This window comes from Pieris napi, chromosome 7 (assembly GCF_905475465.1).
Source record: "Pieris napi chromosome 7, ilPieNapi1.2, whole genome shotgun sequence".
Lineage (NCBI taxonomy): Eukaryota > Metazoa > Arthropoda > Insecta > Lepidoptera > Pieridae > Pieris > Pieris napi.
The window spans coordinates 12,754,937-12,776,800 of record NC_062240.1 but is presented as its reverse complement, the minus strand read 5'-3'; the positions used below and the strand labels follow the sequence as shown (position 1 = coordinate 12,776,800).

At 32.4% G+C, this 21,864-nt stretch overlaps 1 protein-coding gene across 2 annotated transcripts in view; it reads right to left on the bottom strand.

The window, feature by feature from the left end:
• LOC125050983 overlaps positions 1 to 21,864 on the bottom strand; it is a 35,448-nt gene that overhangs the window by 2,360 nt on the left and 11,224 nt on the right. The window contains exon 2 of one of the 2 annotated variants that reach the window (XM_047651093.1): positions 3,542 to 3,614. In XM_047651093.1, the coding sequence (XP_047507049.1) occupies positions 3,542 to 3,565 (24 nt within the window). In that variant the 5' untranslated portion in view covers positions 3,566 to 3,614. The remainder of the gene's footprint in view (positions 1 to 3,541; positions 3,615 to 21,864) is intronic. The other variant, XM_047651094.1, reaches the window with a different exon arrangement.

The window sequence follows — 21,864 nt, the reverse complement described above, 5'->3', positions numbered from 1 at the left end:
TATATGCCTACGTTCACAAATTTAATTTGTTTAAATTAAAGAAAATAAATTAAGCTGCTTAAATATACAACATATCATTAATTTTATATTTATTGTATTACTTTCATGAAATCATAAATTAAGTTCAGCAAATATGTAATACGATATTCTTTTAATATTAGGCGGTACGAAGTTCGCCGGGTCAGCTAATCTACATATATTTTAAATCAATGTTTTTCGGCTACAAAATTAGGACAAAGAAGGTGAATATGTGGACATAAACGAAATAAGAATTCAAAATAAAAAGGGTTAACATGAAACCACAAACAAATAAACAAACAACAGAAGTATGTACATATTGTTTCGAATACATATTTTTCAACTCGACTACTTAAAACATATCTGTCTAGTAATTTATTTCAACAAGCGCCTGTCAATCAATAGAGCAGTTTGTCTGGGTAATTTGTACTGTATATTTGTAAGTAATATAAAACTACTAGCTGACCCGGCAAACGTTGTTTTGCCATGTATATTTTTTCAAGAAAACATTTTTTTAGTTCAATAAAAATAACTATCAATAATAAAAAATAGGGGTTGATCGTAGAGGGGTTTGAAAATTAAGGGTTGTATGTATTTTTGTATGCTTATCATAAAAAATAAAAGCAATTTTTTTCATCTAAAAATAAAAATAAAAATGTAGGGCCGATTATAGTAGCCGATCCTCAGACTTACTGAACATCCATAAAAAAATCATAGGAATCGGTCGAGCCGTTTCGGAGGAGTATGGGAACGAACATTGTGACACGAGAAATTTATATATTAGATAGTATTGATATATTTAGGGGATAATATGTTAGTCTGTATTAAAGAATATTTAAATTAATAGTAAAAAAAATATTAGTGTCAGTACATAAACGCTGTTTACATACATGAAATATTCTAATAATTTGCGGTTCCTATGAGTAGTAGGCACCAGGCCTACTAAATATAGACGTAATACTGGTTCCAAAAAAATATTCTTGCGAATTTCGCAAAAGGGACATTAAATGTTACGATATATAAATTATGTTAAGTTGTAAAGGTTTAGCATATGTCTAACTTTAGTATGTTTTTAAAGACAACTATTGGTAATAATTGTTAAGACAATTATTGTATAGTTAGAAGCAAAAAGAAATACACAACAAAACAACAAAACTATATGTATCAGCTACAACTGGCACTACAGCGAGATCTGCTAGAACTTCTGTCTATGGCCATTTATAACTAAAATAAAAAGAAAACGATTTATACAATTAAGACAAAAGTCAGCAATGGACACTACCCAATTGTTTATCAATTTATTTACTAACAAATATAGATATATTACGATCCTGAATAATACAATTTGGTAATAGTTCCAGATCACTCACAAAAGATAAACTATACAAATTACCAAGATAACCTGCTCTAATATTAATTCGCAACGCGTTGAAATAAATTTCCTAGACAGAAACTAAATGATGCTTTTAAACAATCGACTTGAAAAATATCTATTCAAAACAAAAGGTCAAATCTCAGTTATCTTGCCAATTATTATTTAAGCGTATTCAAAGAGGTTATTTTACGGTAGATTTAATAAAATATTGCTGTAATTTATGATTTATTCTCTGGTTACGCAAACTTCGCGGTATTTTGGTTGTACACTATTTAATGTTGTTATCCTAGAAGTAAAAGCATATCGATCCAGAGGTGGTGCATTTGTACAGGGGAATTTCTATGTATACGTTAAGGAAATCGGCGCGGCCAAATTGACGATGTGTGTTTGTCATAGAACGCTGATTACCTGCGTATAAAGATAAATTATCGATGTAAAAGATTAGTGGCCAAGACCCTCTATGACTTGTAAAACTACTAAATGCATATTTAAAATATTTTTGTCAGGTACCAAAACCACAAAAAATGTACTGATTGAGTAATTTCAGAAAAACTATTTAATATGTATTTTATTTATTAAAATAAACTTTTTGATCACAGATAAAAAATATTATAATAATTTATTTTTTCAAGCAGTCAATCATAAGTCTAGAAATTAGTAGGTTTAAATTAGCTTTAAAGTATATTAAATCATAAACTAAAAAGGGCACATGTAGCCCATTGCAATGACCCATGTAAGGGTAATGTTACCGCCAGCTGTTAAATGTTATACGAAATTCAAAAAATCTATGTACAGACAACTGTATACACTCTTATAGATATATAGATAGAACAACAATCACCATTGTTTTTGAGTAGTTAGCACATCCGAGGAGAATTGTGGATTTGCAACGACGTTATTAAATTCAACATTTTATCTAAATCTTGATGAATCTATTAGGTTATCTAATAATGCGTTGCCAAATTTTATTCTGTGGAAATAGGTTTATCTGTTCATAATTAATTTGATGTGCTGATTTGTTTCATTCAAATTCACATGTACTAACTCTTATTGCAATTAGTATTACCTTTGTTTATCAATAATAATACATAAATAGTTTTCTTAATTTGTTTAATATATTCTTAAATAGTGTATATAAATAACACTAGCATCACAGGTATTAAATCATCAAATTTGACGAATATTTAAATGAACCTAATCCTTGGGATTGATTTGCTCCAGTTCAAACAATTTGTATGTCTCAAAACTTAGCGATTAAAAAGAGTGGCGGAAAGTTTCTTGCCCGCTTTACGCCCTTGACTTGCGAACTGGTAGTAAATGTAAATTTACAATAAATTTGACTTCTTTTCTGACGTTCAAAAGTGTACTTGTTTACCTATATGAATAAAGTTATTTTGAGTTTAAGAGATTCATATGTCAGATATCTTTATTTACGTGCTTATAAATATAATTTTTATAAACAAACCAATAGTTTTGGCGTCGATCCGTGATAACATTTATTTTAGGAATGTGTTAATTGCAGACACAAGCAAGATAGGTATGGGTGAAAACACACGATCTCAGGATTCGTCACGCTTCTAGCTAAATTATAGCAAATAATATTTGAAGTAAAATTCGGGAAAAGTCGTTAAAAGGATGCTATTTTTAGTGGTAAGCGTTTTCTATATAATATCCACGTTTGTAGTAATTACGTGAGGATATTGGATGAAACAATGCCGTTTAACAAAAAGAGATATCATTCTAACCAAAGTACTTTATCCTAAATACTCGCATCTACAGATAGATATAAAGGTTACAACCGTGCATTTACCCGAAATATTAAGAAGCTTCAGATCGCAACTAGAAGATTTCTGCAGTAAGGTAGTGAGATGTGTCACTCACGGTAATAAGAGCGTAGCAGAGGTGAGACGAGCCCCCACTAGCACATGAATATAAAATAGAAATATGTAGTAATATATGTATTTGTATAATATATGGATATATATATTAGGAAATCTCTTAATGTATGTACGCAAATATATGTATAAAATAAAGTCCCGCACCACAAGAGTCGGGGATAGTGGGAAATTTATGTAATACAAAAAATAAAAAAATACCCGCATCTTATAAGACTATGTTACAACATTTTATTACTTTTATGCACATTACCTGCAATTTTAAAGACGACTGCATGTTTTATTTTCTTCCTTATATTACCGCTTCATAAAATTTTTGACCTGTCCTGAAACAAACGAAAACAATATATTATTATTGGTACACAAAAAAAATATTTAAAGGCATTCTTCATTATTGCATTATGTGTAATCATACGGCTTGTCACTTAAAGTGTTATCCGCTGTCATAATTGTCTACAACTAGTCAGCCACCAGTCACGAAGTTGTTGAAAGGTTGACAGTTGCATTATTGCATGTTTCTTTATTTTATAACTAGCTGACCTGGCTAACTTCGTTCCGCCCTACAACCTTATAATATCGTTGTTACTTTAATTAAGCTTATTTTAGGATTCCATTAATGTTAAGTATTACATTAATACAACTTTTTTGCAAATACAGAAATGTTTTATTGCTTGCCATTGCGAAAGAAGAATGGCAGTTTTACACATTAGGCATCTTCTCTCTAGCGTCAATATGGCGATACTGCATGTTAAGCACTTTCTGATATCCAACATCTTTTGATCAGGATCAAAGCATGGTTATGCATCTCCTCATTCACCTCAAGATTGGAATTTCTTGAACTGACACGAATTCGACGTAAAATGATGCGTAGTTTTGTCAACAGATGGCACCATATGGTTTTTGCATTCGTAAAATTAATTAATTAATTAATTGTTATTCAATAACTTATCCGATATTTTATTGCTTATTCTGCTATTCGGGACGAAAACAAATCCAACAAATCAAAAACCATGGCAATCGGTCCAGCCGTTCTCGAGTTATAAGTGTTGTAACAAACACGACTTTCTTTTATATATATAGATTATTTAGACAAAGAATTTAGAATTATATAAAAATGTGAAATCACCACAATAAGCTGTTATTAATACTTATATTATAAATCGGAAAGATTTGTATTTTACGAACCTTGTGCATTATTTTAGTCTACAAATATAAACGCGTATATATTTAAAGAGACTTAAAGAAAATAGATAGATAGCTACGTAACCTCAACGGAAATTGAAATCCCATTTATAATATAAGTTGTGTACCACGTAACATAAGTGTTATAGATATCATAACAACTACATTGAATTTGGGTTTTCTTGATAGATGACGTAAAAAAGCCAGCTCCAATATTACTATTATTTTGTCAATTGAAATTAGGTACCTAGTGATCTTGCTAAATATGTTATTGTTTCGCTTAATTCTTCCAGCTCATTATAAACTCTTATTTTGTAATGTAACATAATGGTCTAACTGAATGAATCAGGAAATAAAGCTACATAAACCGGAAACTATCATTACACTGTTTGACATTTAAATGTAGAATTTAGAACATTGGCTAATTACACATTTGTTGTTAGAGTATTTGACATCATGTAACGGAAAAAGAAGATTACACGGATTTTGTTTGGTTTTTAAACGTATTTAACAAATTTTAAACAAAAAATGTTATTAATAATGAAATACATGTATGTACATCATAAACAATGTAAATACATTTATACATATAACAATTTCAAAACGAAACTTTATTTTCTAAACCTTTATTAAAATTAGTAAACACAGTGTAATGTTTATAATAGAATTTTTTATTATACTGATGTTATAGATATTAACAATATACTTGTAATCTAAAATGCTATATATTTTATCGCCATAGTTAATTTTTATAGCTACATAATGTGTTGAAATCGACAGGTACTATTTTAAAGATGACAAGAATTTATGCAATATACCTGACTTTCGCATCAAATAAAGGCTTTCAAGATGGCTTTGAAGGACGTCTGTTTGCATACATTAAACTTGTGATGAAACTATGCCTCTGATCGAATTAATTATCATTTTATCGTTACGCATTTGTATATGAATGCAGAAGTCATAAATATAGCGACGTTATTAAGTTGAATTAACGCGTATTAGCTCCTATTGTTAGACGATCTATGATATCTTATGTTTTCGTTATGTAATAGGAGGCCAACGGACAGGACATGGGCACTCACATTGATTGCCAGAAGTGCGTTGCCGGACTAAGTCCCTAAGTCGTATTGGTTCTTATTTATTTCTTGTTATTTTTTGTATCTTATATTCTGTCAAATTGCTTTTATGATCGACCGATACGAAATAGTGCTTTTGTTTTTATAAATCAGAGATTACATTCAAATAAGTTGATTTGAGATTGCCATTTCGTAATAAATCAGTGTGTTTATTTGACTTTTCGTTTCTTGATTGATTATTTTATAAGTAGCTTAGTATTTATTTTAGAGCTGATGAGTCAATGTGATCATTATAAAATATATAGATGACTCTTGACGACTAGCTTCAGTTATTCATCGAAGATCAGATTGGCGGATAGTACTAATAAATTAACAGAAATATACAACTTGGGGAAAAATCCTACTATTATTCTAAGTCTACCTGACTTGTACAGTGTACACTATGTATGTACATTGTACAAGTATAACTGTTCCGTCCGTGGATGAATTTCAATGATTTTAGTGTTAAATAGTTCAGAACAGCTGTGAATCGGCACTTACTTCTAAGAGCCTCATATTATATAAAACATATTAAGAGCAGTGTTGGCCTAGTGGCTTCAGCGTGCGGCTCTCATCCCTAAGGTCTTAGGTTCGATCCCGGGCTGTGCACCAATGGATTTTGTATGTGCGCATTTAACATTCGCTCGAACAGTGAAGGTACACATCGTGAGGAAATCGGATTGTGTTAGAGCCATAAAGTCGACAGCGTGATACAGAAACAGAAAGTTATAAATACAATACAGAAATCTGAGGCCCAGACCTAAAAAGGTTGTAGCGCCACTGATTTATTTATTTATATATTAACTAAAGTGCATCTTATAGTCGCTTATTAAGGCTCTTTTAAATTTGTTCCTCAAGAATTATTATTAGAATATATAACATGCCTTTTGTGATAATATATAATCTAACTTCTCAGATGCATTATAAATACTTGGCAATGACAAAGGTTTGATGGGGCATTGTATTATTATCTTGATAAAAACTATTAAATTATTCCGTTGATGTTGTTTCCAATATAACAGTTAACTGTGTCAACGATTTGTCATTCCAAATCGGTAAGCATTTGAAATATAGCTTTGTGATGCTAATATTTGATTCCGATGCATTCACCCTTCGAGCGCACATAGACATAAACTCTATTGGTGCACAGCCGGGGATCGAACTTACGACTTCAGGGATCAGAGTCACACGCTGAAGCCACTAGGACAACTGTGCTCTTTTAAATTTATATTAAATGAAATTCGTAGTCAAACGGGCTTCATTCCATGCGAACCTTCGGAACATTGTTATAATTTGAAATTCTCCTTATATGTGCTATATACAGGGCGTCCTAAGACTAATTCATCGTCATTGGGACATCAAGAGAAAGTACCTTAAATATCGTAGATAGGATATTTTGCTAAATGAAGACTTTATTTTATTTTGAAAGGTATTACTGCATTTAATGATTTTCTAAAAATTGCTTGCCTCGACTGAGAATAGTAGCGACTCAAATGTGAACTAAAACACCCCTTATTTTTTTGATGCCAATCAAGAGAATGGACAAAAAGTAACAATTCTTCTTAAGTACCATAGTATTTTGAAAGAAAGGAACTTATATTTGTAATAAGCTATCAAGTTTTCTCCTTGTCATAGTATTGAAATACCTATTAAGACATTTAATAACAGTGAGCGGAACTGCAATTAATTACTCAAAAGTAGTCGAAATATGTTCATAATTATCATAAAGTAATTCATCATACATAACTTTTAACTTAACTCATCTAAATTATATAAAACAGAATGCGGTTTTAATATGTGATATTTTGTAATGATGGCAGATAAGATGTTTTTAACATTAAATTCTATAACTGTACATAAACACTGCTTGCATTACTAAAATATGCGGTTAATCAAACCATTAACGCGTTTTGCTAGATTTTGATTTCTTAATACAAATAAAGAATACTCGTACATCTTATTTTTGTAGCTATCATTAATTCCACTGAAGCCAATGAAGAACTGTCTTTGCAGTTCACAACTGAGCCTTTTTAGGTATGTGCCTCAGATTTCTGTATCTGTTTCATGATGAATTATCAACTTAATAGGTGATTAGCCTTCTGTGCCTGACACAATCCATCGCCGTGGGTATAAGACAAGCCGGTTTCCTCACGATGTTTTCCTTCACCGTTCGAGCGAATGTTAAATGCGCACATAGAAACAAAGTCCATTGGTGCACAGCCGGGGCTCGAGCCTACGACCTCAGGGATGAGAGACGCACGCTGAAGCCACTAGGCCAACACTGCCACGTGAAAACAGATTCTATATATATATATATAGAATATTCAAAAAGTTCCATGCCACGCTTAAGGAGTTCTCGGCATTCCGATCGATTCGGTCTCCAAATAAATACCACATTCCTTAGCCTTCATAGAGACAGAAATATGACTTTAATGATGTGAAATAGGACGTAGGAGATCTAATTGGCAGGCTACGCCATATTAGATACGAATCGTAATCGATATAATCACGGCACATCAATTATTGCACAGCCGGCTCTTTATATGCAGATGTTGCCCTGCCATTCGTAGTTATATGCCCCTAAACGTGTGAAGGAATCGAATTCTTACATTCTTGCTGCGTCGGTAATAAATATCATATGTCGGTAATGTATTTGCGTTGTGAAATTCTTTTTGATGCCAACTAATTCGCATGTTTTCCAAGGGAATGAACGTGTACTATTTGAATAACCGGGGTCTCTATGCAGTGTATTGTGTAATAATATTGTTGGCATATTTATTAGCGAGCATTTTTATTATGTATGTGAAGGTTGTGGACCAAATAATAATCAGTGGCGCTACAACCTCTTTAGGTCTGGGCCTCAGATGACTGAATCTGTTTCATAATCATTTTTTAATCTACTACTTCGACTACTACGACTTTTTGGGTCTAAGATCGGTTCGGTTTTGGTTTCCTCACGATGGTTTCCTTCACCGTTCAAGCGCACATAGAAAGAAAGTTCATTGTTGCAGCCGGAGATCGAACCTAAGACCTCAAGGATGAGATTCGCATGCTGAAGCCACTAGGCCGATACTGCTCTAGGCTAAGTTAGGGTAAATTCAGAGCCGAGAATTAGCGCCAAGTATCACATAGTTTTGGTTTTTATGTACTGGCTTAGTAGTAGGTAGTATAGTGGAGCGTTCATGAGAAATCGCAATGACAGCTACTGTTCTCCTCCCAATTGTTTTAAGTTCCTGTTAGTTTTGTATTATTGTGTTAAATATAACTTTGGCACCAGTTCTAAAGTAACAATGTCAAGTCAGTTTCTAGTTGATTTTTTTGTTATGTTACAGGAGGAAAACGGGCAGGAGGCTCACTGATGTTAAAGGATATCACGCTGATGTTACGAGATACCACCGCTGGACACTCACATCGCCGGAGCGCCTTTCAAGAATTGGTACGCTCTAGAAGGACCCTAAGTCGAATTGGTTCGAAAATACTTCTGTGGGGACCTGGTTCCACATAGTGGTGGTGCGCTGCAAAAACTGCCTTAATAAACTCACTTGTGGAACGAGAAGAGTTGGTCGAAGTACTTACTAGATATGAAAAAATTCTCATTCGTTTGTCTCGAACATGAACCTTCAAGTATCACCTGATCATATATTCTTTGTCACATAATGAACGCATTTTTTACACCTACACTACATTAATTGAATACGCATTTCTTAGAATTAATTATAATTGTTGATTTAAATAGCAACCAGTATGGTAATGGCCATTATACATGTATTATGATCTTAGATAATAGAACAACATCCATTATGCATTATTTATATTACATATATTTTTATAACAGAGGTCAAATGGACAAAAATATCACCTGATGTTAGATGATACCACTTCTCATGAACATATTGCTTTCAAATGTATAACCGGAATACTCGTACTGGTATTAAATAAGAAGTATGTCGGTGGGCATTGGGGTGGTCCGCAGCCAATTGCTGCGCCTCTATCTCCTATTTCACAATGCCTCTTGCTGATAGAGGACAACTCTTTGTTTTTAATTTATGTTATTATTATTAATTACTTAAGATGTCATGTGGAACATGGTTTAATGGTTGCAGCTCCTTACAAACGTTGTTTAAAAAAAAAACATGGCGATTAAAAAGAGTGGCGGAGACTTTATTGCCAGTTCTTCTCTTCCGTTCTACGCCCTTGATTTGAGAACTTGCACTAAATGTAAAATTCGAAACATTTATATGTATTTCTTTACAGACAAGTCATAAAGACAGACAATTCATTTTTGAATTTTGAATTTTTTGAATTGCCTTATAAAAAGTTAAGTTAAACGTTTCAAAAGAGAATAAGTTTAAGGAATTAAATATTATGACACTATCTGGCAATAGATCGAACGATCTTAAAACAAATGGTGACTTTCACCAATATAATACTCGAAACAGAACTAATCTAAGCGTACGACCAAAGAGGCTCCAGAAGATAATACAACTCCTTATATGGAAATTGTATTCGTTTTTACAACTCCCAGCGAAATTAGAGAATTATCACTGAATAAATTCAAAACTCTCGTTAAACGTAAATTAATCAATAACGCTTTTTATAAGCTTGTCGATTATTTAAATGATTCTAATCATTGGGATTGATTTTCTCCAGTTCAAACAGTTTGTAGGTATGACTCAAAACTTGGCGATTAAAAAGAGTGGCGGAGAGTTTCTTGCCAGTTCCTCTTGTCCGCTCCGCCCTTGAACTGGTAGGAAATTTAAATTTAGAATGAATTTAACATCTTTTCTGTTGACATTCATAATTGTACTTGGTTACCTACTTATATGAATATAGTTATTTTAAGTTTGAGTTTGAAATACGATGCATTAACATTAATAATAATTAAACCTCATTTATTTCTTGAAACATTCATCCATCTTTAGAAAATATACACATTACACACACATAACATTTTATACAGAAATTATTATAGAGTATAGGGCTCCTCCAATTGGCTCCATTTCTCTCTATCTTGAGCATTTTCTCCCAATCTTGTCCCACTGAATTAGCATTATTATTTATATAAAGACTCTCGATGAAAACAATACTATTTATTGCTACTACATGACTTCAACAGAAATAAGCAGCAGCTCACTTCTATAAAAATTGCCTTCCTTGTTCCTACCTACCAGACTCGTAATCGTGCTTTGTTTCATGTTCCTCAAATCAACACTATGTAAAAAACTCAGTTTTGTATCGCGCAGCCCGGACATACAACGACCAATATTTAAGCCTTGACTTGAATATCCATAGCGCAAAATCACCTGCATCATGAACACACCCCAAACACGTTTACATTATCACACAACAAAGCCAAATTAGGTGATACTTAGTTTAGTTTGAATAATTTGTAATAGTATTTTTATTACTTTCGTAAGTGTTTGAACCTTATTGTTCATATAATGTATTTCAGATATTTTTTATTAAATATCATATAATATGTTAGCTGGAGGATAACGAAATAAATAAAATAAATATGTAAGACTCATCTCACATATACAATACAGTTTGAAGTAGTCTAGACCTCTTAAGCTGGGTCTAGAATGATGACTTGTATGTTGTTATTACGCCACGAAGAAGCAGTAATTTTTATAATTACAGAGTACAGGCAAAGACATACTTACTAATAATTATATTTACATTGCATTTACGTCGTAAATTATATCATTTGTAAGAAATAGTAATTTGTTATTACTGCCCCTTTATGGTCAGTTTCCAGGGGCGGTATTCTGCTACTATTAATAACCTAATAACTAATAAGCCACATTGCACGCGTTAGAACACAGCTGATGTTTATATTGTGAGACAACAGGCAGCAAAATTTATCACAAAAAAATATTGGTTGTTTGTAAAGTAGGTTTACGATCGAGATGTTTACGTGATAACGTCTTATTGGTGATATAAGTTTTTGGGAAGTAAGGAATTAATGAAGATAACAATTTTTTCAAATTTTAAATTACATCTATCGTTTTATTCACACTTTTGATGATAAATTTCGGGTGTAAAATGACAAGTTTACTTATTCGACTATGATATACATTTTTCTTCATACGTTCACGGAATGACTGGCAGCGCTCGAGATGAGACGGGAGATAGGTCCGTCTCTCTCTCGTTATACCTGCGATCGCGCTCGTGAGGTTTTGGTGTGACACAAGTTTCTGAACATGTCACCCGACTAAAACGATTTTAAAGACGTTATCACGTCAAAAACAACCAAGGCATACAGACTTCAATGCTGAGTGAATGCTAAGTTTTTAATTATTATTTCGTTTATTCATTAGTAAAAGTTTCCGAGAATGGATGCAGATACTTGGTAAATCCACCAATGCAGCCCCTGCTTTTTATGCCACTAGGTTTAGTTAATACCTACTGCCATTCTGATATACACCTTATTATTCCACTTAAGTCTTTGGTTTTTAATAGATTTGATCTTTTAATTGATTTGTGTTACACATATCTACTATCTAATGCTTCTTAACGATCAAATAAAATTGACCAAGATCATCAATTCCAGGAAATATAAAATGCCAGCCAACAAAAACTGCAAGACGCTAAAAGCATTGATATTTACATTATACATTTAAATCGTAGATAATGAACTGGTCATTGAACAAGTGCAATTACAAATTGCCACGTAATAAATTTGTGTTAACAGTTTTTGCTGCACTTTTGTAGCAATAACACGATTGTACATTGAGATGGCGCATTTTGCAAGGAATTAGGAAAATGTTATTTTAAATGTCATAGTTTTGTTAACTTTATTTGTACATATAGACCAGTGCAGATAGCCTTTAAAATAAATAAAAAGTGAAAAAAATTACAGTAGGATGAAACCCATTAGAAAAGCAGGGGAATATGATCAAAATGAAAGGAAAAATAAATTACGGTCGATCTGAGGTCGGGAAGGGGAGGGGGGGAGTTTTAAGGGTAAAAAACGGTTTATCTCGATTTCCGGCAAAACTAAAATTCCTATCGAAGAAAGTTAAATGGCAAAGTTGTAGGTAATAAAAAGATCTAAAACTTTTGTATTCACACATTTTTCACATAACCTCAAAATTTATGCGAAAAATTAAAAAAACCAAGTTTTTGGTTTTTTATTTTTATCTTTAACAAAAATATTTTTTTTTAACGAAATTTGGTGAAAACTTACCTTTCTATGTCCCAAATACACTGTAATTTATTTGATTAAAAATATTTATTTGTTCACCTTATTTTGAATTAATATCGAAAAAACACCCTAATTTTCAATCGAAAATTCTGACGTCAAAATTTCAGCTTTTTTAAAAAAGTTGGTGTGCTTTCAGTTCGTTGAAATCTCTACTTTCCTATGGTAAAAAAATATATATATATTACCATAGTAAATCTTCTCAGAAAATGCAAAAAATCGTATGCAGTAACGCCCAGACCCGTCATCCCCTTCCCTACTTCTCTATGAATCTTCTTTAAATTATAATCAGATGCCTATTTATTACTATTTTAAGATAACTTATATATACCTGAGTGACCTAAAAAAAAAATTTAGCCTTTAGATGGGCTAAAATTTTCGTATTTCATAGAGAAGTAAGGAAGGGGATGACAGGTCTGGGCGTTACTGCATACGATTTTTTGCGTTTTCTGAGAAGATTTACTATGGTAATAGATATATATTTTTTTACCATAGGAAAGAAGAGATTTCAACGAACTGAAAGCACACCAACTTTTTTAAAAAAGCTGAAATTTTGACGTCAGAATTTTCGATTGTAAATTAGGGTGTTTTTTCGATATTAATTCAAAATAAGGTGAACAAATAAATATTTTTAATCTAATAAATTACAGCGTATTTGGGACATAGAAAGGTAAGTTTTCACCAAATTTCGTTAAAAAAAATATATTTTTGTAAAAGATAAAAATTAAAAACCAAAAACTTGGTTTTTTGAATTTTTCACATAAATTTTGAGGTTATGTGAAAAATGCGTGAATACAAAAGTTTTAGATCTTTTTATTACCTACAACTTTGCCATTTAACTTTCTTCGATAGGACTTTTAGTTTTGCCGGAAATCGAGATAAACCGTTTTTTACCCTTAAAACTCCCCCCTCTACCCCTTCCCGACCTCAGATCGACCGTAATTTATTTTTCCTTTCATTTTGATCATATTCCCCTGCTTTTCTGATGGGTTTCATCCTACTGTAATTTTTTTAGGTTTCAAAAATTATCGGCACTGGTCTAATACTTGTTTTTGCATGTTGAAATGTATGATGTACTTCTATGATTTTTATATAAATAAATAATAGTACTTACTACTTAATACTTTTATGACAGACACAGGTTGTGTTTTAATTTTAATTTATTATTATTTATTACTTGAGATGTCGTGTGGAACATGGTTGCAGCTCCTTACAAACGTTGTGTAAAACAAAAAACTTGGCGATTAAAAAGAGTGGCGGAGAGTTTATTGCTAGTTGTTCTCTTCCGTTCTACGCTCTTGATTTGAGAACTGGCAGTAAATGTAAAATTAGAAGCATTTAATGTACATTTCTTTCTTGACGTTCATAAGTGTACAGTGTGTTACATATATGAATAAATGATTTTGGACTTTTTTGACTTTTTGATAATTCATCTATCGCTAGTATCCACACTAGGTAGCCCCTGTGTTGTGGGTAACTAGATAATTATTCCGTGGTACATGGTGCATGTTTAAAACAAAAAAAAAGTAGTCTTGGTGTTACAACCAACACAAGTCGTATAAGACATTAAGTATGCGTGAATGTACGAGTATGTAAGTAAGAGTAAGCCTATATTCGAGTACAATATAGTATATAGATAAGTATATTATTACTGTAAGTTATATTATTTCCTCTTCCCAGGTATATATATAATAATATTATTAATAATATGTTTAGGTTTAGCGCATATGTGCTGTTAATATTTTTAAATAAACATCAAAACCTGGTCTTAACTTTAGATAAAAGTTCACCAATTACTATAATTGCTATAATAATTAAAATTTAACTTAACATTAAAGATCAAATATACTCATTAATAATGTCAACGCCTCAAACCAGTTACAATTAAATAATTATATTACTTTTCATTAAGGTCGCAAATGATACCACACGTGAAATGGAATATTTATTGCACTGCTTAAAATTCCTATAGTTTCCAATTCCAATTACATATTCGTTTACAATTTATTTCTAACTGTACAAGTATCTTTTAAATGGTATATAAAAGAAATCAGTGGCACTACAACCTATTTAGGTGTGGGTCTCAGATTTCTTCTCTGTTTATTAATAATTTGTCAATCTAATACACATGTAGGTGGTCAGCCTCCTGTGCCTGACACACGCCGTCAACTTTTTGTGTCTACGGCAAGCCGGTTTCCTCACGATGTTTTCCTTCACCGTTCGATCGTTAAATGCGCACATAGATAGACAGTCCATTGGTGCACATCCGGAGATCGAAACTACGACCTCAGAGATGAGAATCGCAAGCTGAAGCCACTAGGCCAACACTGCTCTAGTAAATAGCAATTATAATATGGACTATTAAAATCTAAATATATTTTTTAACTAGCAAGTAACTCTTCGCCACACACCACCACCATTTTCTTGTTTTACAAAATCCATTTGAGGAATTCTTTGCGTACGAACAAGAGTTCACACACTTATAAATCACATTATTAAGTTATCAACAGTCTAATTCATATGTAAGTAATTTATAATCGCCAACGCAGCCGCGTCTAATGGTATAACAAAAAGCTCAAGGATGTTTTTTGTTTTAATTGTTATAAAAACTGTACTTTATGACATCACTTAGAACAAGACGTTTAGATTCACATAGCAAGGGCAAAATATACATTTGGAAGACTCGCTGACCGTGATTCCGTGAATAAAATAAACATTTATCATCTAAATGGCTATTTCCACAATATTATTAGTTTTTCGGGTCCACTGCCAACGCGAAAAGGATTCTTTGCTACGAGGGCGATTGGTACATCCTGATAAAAATATAGGGATAAGGCAATTGCTAGCATGTAATTGTTAGTATGTAAACTGTATGAGAAATTATATATGTATGTATATTTAGATTTTATATTATTGTGTATGTATATTTTAAATCATTTAATGTTTAAATAACAGTTTTATTAAGATACTTTACATATTTAGAATATAGAGATATAATTTACTTAAAAGTCCCAAATCTTAGACATAATTGTTATAACGAAAAAACACATTTTTATTTAAAAATGAAATAGTTTCACTCACGCTCACTGTTTTAAAATACACTTTCACCATTTGAATTAATTAATGTTCTGTGCTATGACCAACGGCGGATCCAGGGGGGGGGTCATGGGGGTCATGACCCCCCCCTGAGCAGGACCACTAATTGAACATAATGATTTTATATATAAATTTGTGACCATACAGATTATATGTAACTACATACCTTCAGTATTTAATTAATTTAATATAATATAATAACTTTGTATGATGGCAAACGTTTGGGAACGAACGCATCAAAAATTTGAATTTTCCGCGCCATACTTGCGCGCGCTTGTGGACTATGAAACGTCTAGCTAGACCTTACCTCAATCGGAATCGGAACGACTAAACTTCAACATATCATAACATAGTCTTATTTTAAATTGTGACATCAATATGTATAGGAATATATAATATAGGAAAATTGGATACACTACCATGTCAGCGAAGCGACAGCAGAAAGGTCTTTCTCTACGTTGCGCAGAATTAAATCGTGGCTAACATCTTCAATGGTTGAAGATCGCCTAACCGGACTGGCACTTCTCCACGTTCATGAAAACGTACCCGTTGACGTAAATGACGTAATAACGCGTTTCGGGAAAACACGTTAAAGAAAAATTGATTTATTGATTATAATATATGTATTTTGTCTGTTTCTATTTTGTTTGATGAAATCCCTTGTCGTACCATCTCTTCACTTTTGCGGAGTTTAGCGTAATTACCCCTCGACATACCTCTAGCTGTTATGACAAATCATTCACCACGGTTATGTAATATAAATAGGCTCATTCCGTACGTGATAGTCAGGCCGAGCTAAGCTCGCCAAAACAGCCCGAGCTGAGCTGTAAAGGCCCTAAATTCCAACAGCGAGATTCCACTTTAAAAAAAATACGTGATAGTGTTTCTCTGGATGTCTTCAAGAGAAGATGGTAATATGTACGTGTATACAGGGTGGTCCAACAAGTGACGTCAATAAATTTTTTTTAGATTCTTCACGTATACCCCCAGTATACGAAAATACCCCATGTATGTTCCGCGATGTTTTGTAGTTTTCGCGTTACACATTTTTTGTGTTTGAATGTTTTCTGCCAGCGAGGTTTCAAAAATTCATATCTTTTATTGTTGTACATTGTACATTTGCCATAAGAAAAATAAAAGTAAAAAAAAAACAGTTTTAATGCTTCAATGATTTTTTGCCTATCCACATTAAAAGGTGGATTACAGCTATTTTACGGGTTTTAAAATTAATTAAAATCACATTATAAAGTTTAATTTACCATAAGAATAATAAAAGTCGAAAAAAAACCATTTTTAATGCTTCAATGATTTTTAGCCTATCCACCAAAAAAAAAATACACCGATTACAACAATAAAAGACCGATTAAGTACCATTTTTTTCTATGATTTTGGTAGCTTAGAACCCTGCGGAGTTTCTAAACTTAGCCAGAAGCTATGGAAACTTATTTTTGTATTTTTAAATTGAAGTCGAATGTTTGGACAAATCCAGATAAAAACTAAACTTCTAACTTTAAAACCTTTTTTGAGTAGCTTTAACTAATTTAAGAAGCTGAGATTTTTTTTATTTGAACAACATTTAAGACAATCATTTCACAGAAAAAAACTGCAAAATAAAAAAAGATAGGAATTTTTGAAACCTCGCAGAAAACTTTCAAAAAACACAAAAAAAATTATAACTCGAAAACTACAAAAAATCGCGGAACATACATGGGGTATTTTCGTATGCCCTCAGGTGTGAGGAATCTAAAAAAAATTATTCACGTCACTAGTTGGACCAACCTGTATGTACACAAAATTATGTGTTAAGTTTTTCTAGTGTTGTACACTTGAAAAGTATCAATAAAGAATAAATATCTTACGTACATTAATAAAATACCTACTTTTTACTTGTATCTATTGTTATCAAAATTAAATTATAAGTTCTTGACTTGACCACGACTATGTGACCCCCTCCTGGCGCCTAAGCTGGATCCGCCCTTGGCTATGACCAATATTAGACAGGAATACTTAACATTCCAGTACTTATAAGTTAAATCAGCATTGTGATATACAAGCTGTCTTGTATAAATATTAAATATTACCTTGTTCTTATGTAAAAACAATTGTGATACATAATCGCCTTGAATCTGAATGTGGTGCATAATGTATCAAGATTGCAAAGGACAAGTTCATCTTATAAGTAAATTGTAATAAAAAAGGAAATTTTACAACTCTTTGTTGGAGCTGTGTTATTAGACTAGTTTTTTAATATTTTTTTTTTTTAGTCATGAATGATTTATTTCGATAGGAAAGAATTAAACATAAAAATAAAATAATATACATCTAAATAAATAAGTAAACTTAACATAAACTAAAATATATCATTAAAAGGAGTCCCTTTAGGCAAGGTTTTTAATATTATTTTTATATGAAACAGGGGAGAATCGGACTGTAGTCTCAATGCTAGAGGACTCGCGAGTGCGATGCCGGCATTTAGTTTCTTAGTATGTATAATGTATATAGTTCTTAGTTAGTTCGTCTTATATAATATAATAAAAACACAATTCAATTACTCAAACGCTTTATACGTTTACGTCATTGTTTTTAATTGCACCTCAATAAAAGGGAAGAATTAGGAAGTGATTAATTTGATTCAGTGAATGTAATTACACCTATCTGGGGGCAGGGCAGTGCGCCCGCCAAGTCCATTTCTCTAAGAAGTTCAGCCCTGCGATTCTGTAACTCACTTTTCGAAAAGTGAGTTACAGAATTCCAGGGCAGGTCATTTTGACCACATTTTTTTTTGGATATACATAATTAGAAGCCTGACACCAGTAAGCAGGTATTGTATTAACATGGTTTATTTCAAATTTCATTCAATTTGAACCAGTTAAAGAATTATAACTAGTCCAATTTTGTTACTGGCTCACTGACTGATCGACCAAGAAAACTCTAAGGCAAGGCACAAACTCTAGCAGACATAGAGGCTTCAAATTTAAAATATAATCAGAGTTTAGTGTATAAATCAAGGAAAAATTACTTAAGTAAGGACTGAAGAAATTAACCGATATGGATCTCAGAAATACTTACGGTATGTTTTTGATGGCTCTTGCATATTCATGGCAAAAGTGTAAAACCAGACTAAAAATACTACAGCTTAGTATGATAAATTATGCAAACAATGTTAATTATTTTATTGAAAAAGAAACTGGAGGTCAATGACCGATGAATAACCGTGAATTGCGTAACTCTATGTAATGTATTCTTTTTTTGACTTCCTTGTGTAATGTTTTTAAGTTATTATCAATAGTTTACAATTTAGTGATATATATAATCGAATTCATATTTAATTCATTTGAAGACTATATATTTATTTACAAATCTGCAATGATAAACCATTCGCGTAAACAACGTAATACGCATTGTAAAAGGAAGATGCAACTGATCAAGCTTTAAAAAGGCTAGTCGGAGACCAGTAGGTCGGCCTATCTACCGCTGGATTGACAGAGGAGGACCTGCTGCAGCTGAAAGCCAGATACTGGCGGGAGATGCCACAGTAGCGGGAAAGTTTCTCATTATCCAAGACACTTTTTGGGTCACAGTGCCAGCGGAGTAAGTGCTGATCCTGATATGTATTATTCAATTCAGATTGTTACCCAATAATTTGGTCATAGAGGTCAAGTAACATTACGTGTCGTAGAAGCACGATTGTTTATTATTTAACGGTATCGAACACGACGAAACACGTGCAACTAACTTGCCGACTCATCACTTACCTCGCTTTAATTAAAGGCTCACGCTCTTTATAAAATTGTGCAATTGACTTCTATGCTGAGTGCGCACTACGGACTACGCATTTTAATCGCGATCTAACTTAGTGGTAGCCTTCTCGGAATAAATTAACAACCATAGTCCAAACCAAAAAGAGATATCAACTATTTTTGAAAATATCTAAGTGAATAAAAATGTATCGCGAAATATGTTGCTAAGCGCAAAACTCGAAGGCGGAAGTTATACTTCTTTAGCGTTACAAGATAAAAATCTTTTAAAAAAATATCTTTCGCCTTATTCTGTTTGTAGAAAAAACGGCACTAACGATAGAAAAAAGTGAAATACATTGAAAGTTTTATTATAACGCATAATCTAGTTAAATAAATGTTATTTAAATATCACAAAAAAAATATTTCTACATAATTAAAGAAACGGACATTTTTTTAAATGTTGACTATGCTAACTTTAGGAAGTCGGTGTTTTGTGACGGTGTGCGCGCGCATCGTAACAATTTTCTTTCATCATTTTTCCCTATCCCGCCAAAAGAAGTATAATTTCAAAAATAGATTTATTTAGTACGAGTACTTAGGTTTCTATTCCGGAAAAGCGAACGGTCTCTATGGCATAGCAAAATGGTCCATATATTGGTATGTAGCTACTAAACGGTAGACTAAGTAAAATCATATTAAGGCGAAATTAAGTCCCGGCAGCTTCTATTCTAATAAAAATGTTTAGTTAAAATTTTACAGTTTTTCTCAAGCACCGATACAGCACTATAGCACATATATGCATGCACGATGGAACACTTTTAATTCTTTCATATACAATCTATTAATGATATTTCTATTGACTTGACTAAGTTTTGAAAAGTCGTAACTATAAGACGTTCGTTAGCTATGTATCGATTAATGATTGAAAATGTTGACTTTGACATTTAACCTGAACAGTAATACAATCCGCGTTTAATTGCTGCAAAGAATCGCAGTGCGGCCGCTCTCCAGCACTTAGTAAATATTTCACGCTATCTCCATCTACGGGGCAAAGGTCAAATAGATTTGCAATCGTATAGGCTCAATTATCCGTGTTTTGTAATATTATACCTAAGAGAATGCTTAAATGTATTGCATGACTAACTCATCCCGAACCTATCACGACACTCTTGAAATCTTACGAAATGAACGCGGAATTACAAATAGGTTTAATAGCTGTGATCGGATTTTGTTTTCTTAGTATATTTTTATAAAATACTGATTAATTATATTATTTTCATCATTAGATTATAATAGAGTCAGTCAAGCATACGTTTCTATACCTATATGTTCGGATCGCTGTGAAACTAATAATATAATATATGTGATTGGAATTCCTTATTTCTATGGCTGAACGAAAACAACCTAAATAAAATTATAATAACCAATGAAAAGGACACGGTATTATGAATTATTTTAATGGAATCTCGCTGTTAGCCTTAAGGGAATTTACAGCTCAGCTCAGGCTGTTTTGGCGCCTGAATGGGCCTTAAGGGCCTCATAGCCTAGCGGTCTTATTAAGTGGCAGCTAGGTGAGGGTACCGGGTTTGATTCCCGGTTCGAGGGAAAGTTTCTAGGACATCTTTTTATAATCGCGTTTTGTACATGCACAACACCATCTGTTGTTTATTAAATGATACCCATTACCCATATCGTCCAAGTAAAGCAAGCAAACATGAAAATTAACGATTTGACACCTGAAATAAACAAGTATTGCCCTCTTAAAGTTTTACGATATGTTATGTCTATCGCGTTTAAATAAATCACTTTATTGCATTACGACGCAATCTGGGCTTAAGATTCGCCACACGTTCCTCTTCTGGCTTTACGCAATGACTTATATTTGGGGCTAAAAGTTTATCGTGATAAAGGCTTGCGCAATAGATTTCAGAAACAAAAGAAAGTTATGGAAATATCGAAGGGCATCGAAACACAATTTGTGTGTAATAAAAAGTACTATAGACTGTTGTTGAAGCGAATTTTTCTGCCAATCATTATTTATTATATGTACCTATTTATTTAGGAATTAATATTCGCACGATTCTAATAATTATATCATAATACAGTACATATTACCCAAAAAGGGAATAAACATAATTTTTACATACATATTTTTATTTAAATAATTAACAATTCAAATTTTTGCAATTTAGATGCATATTTACAAATATAACACAAGTACGTTTAATTAAACGTGCAA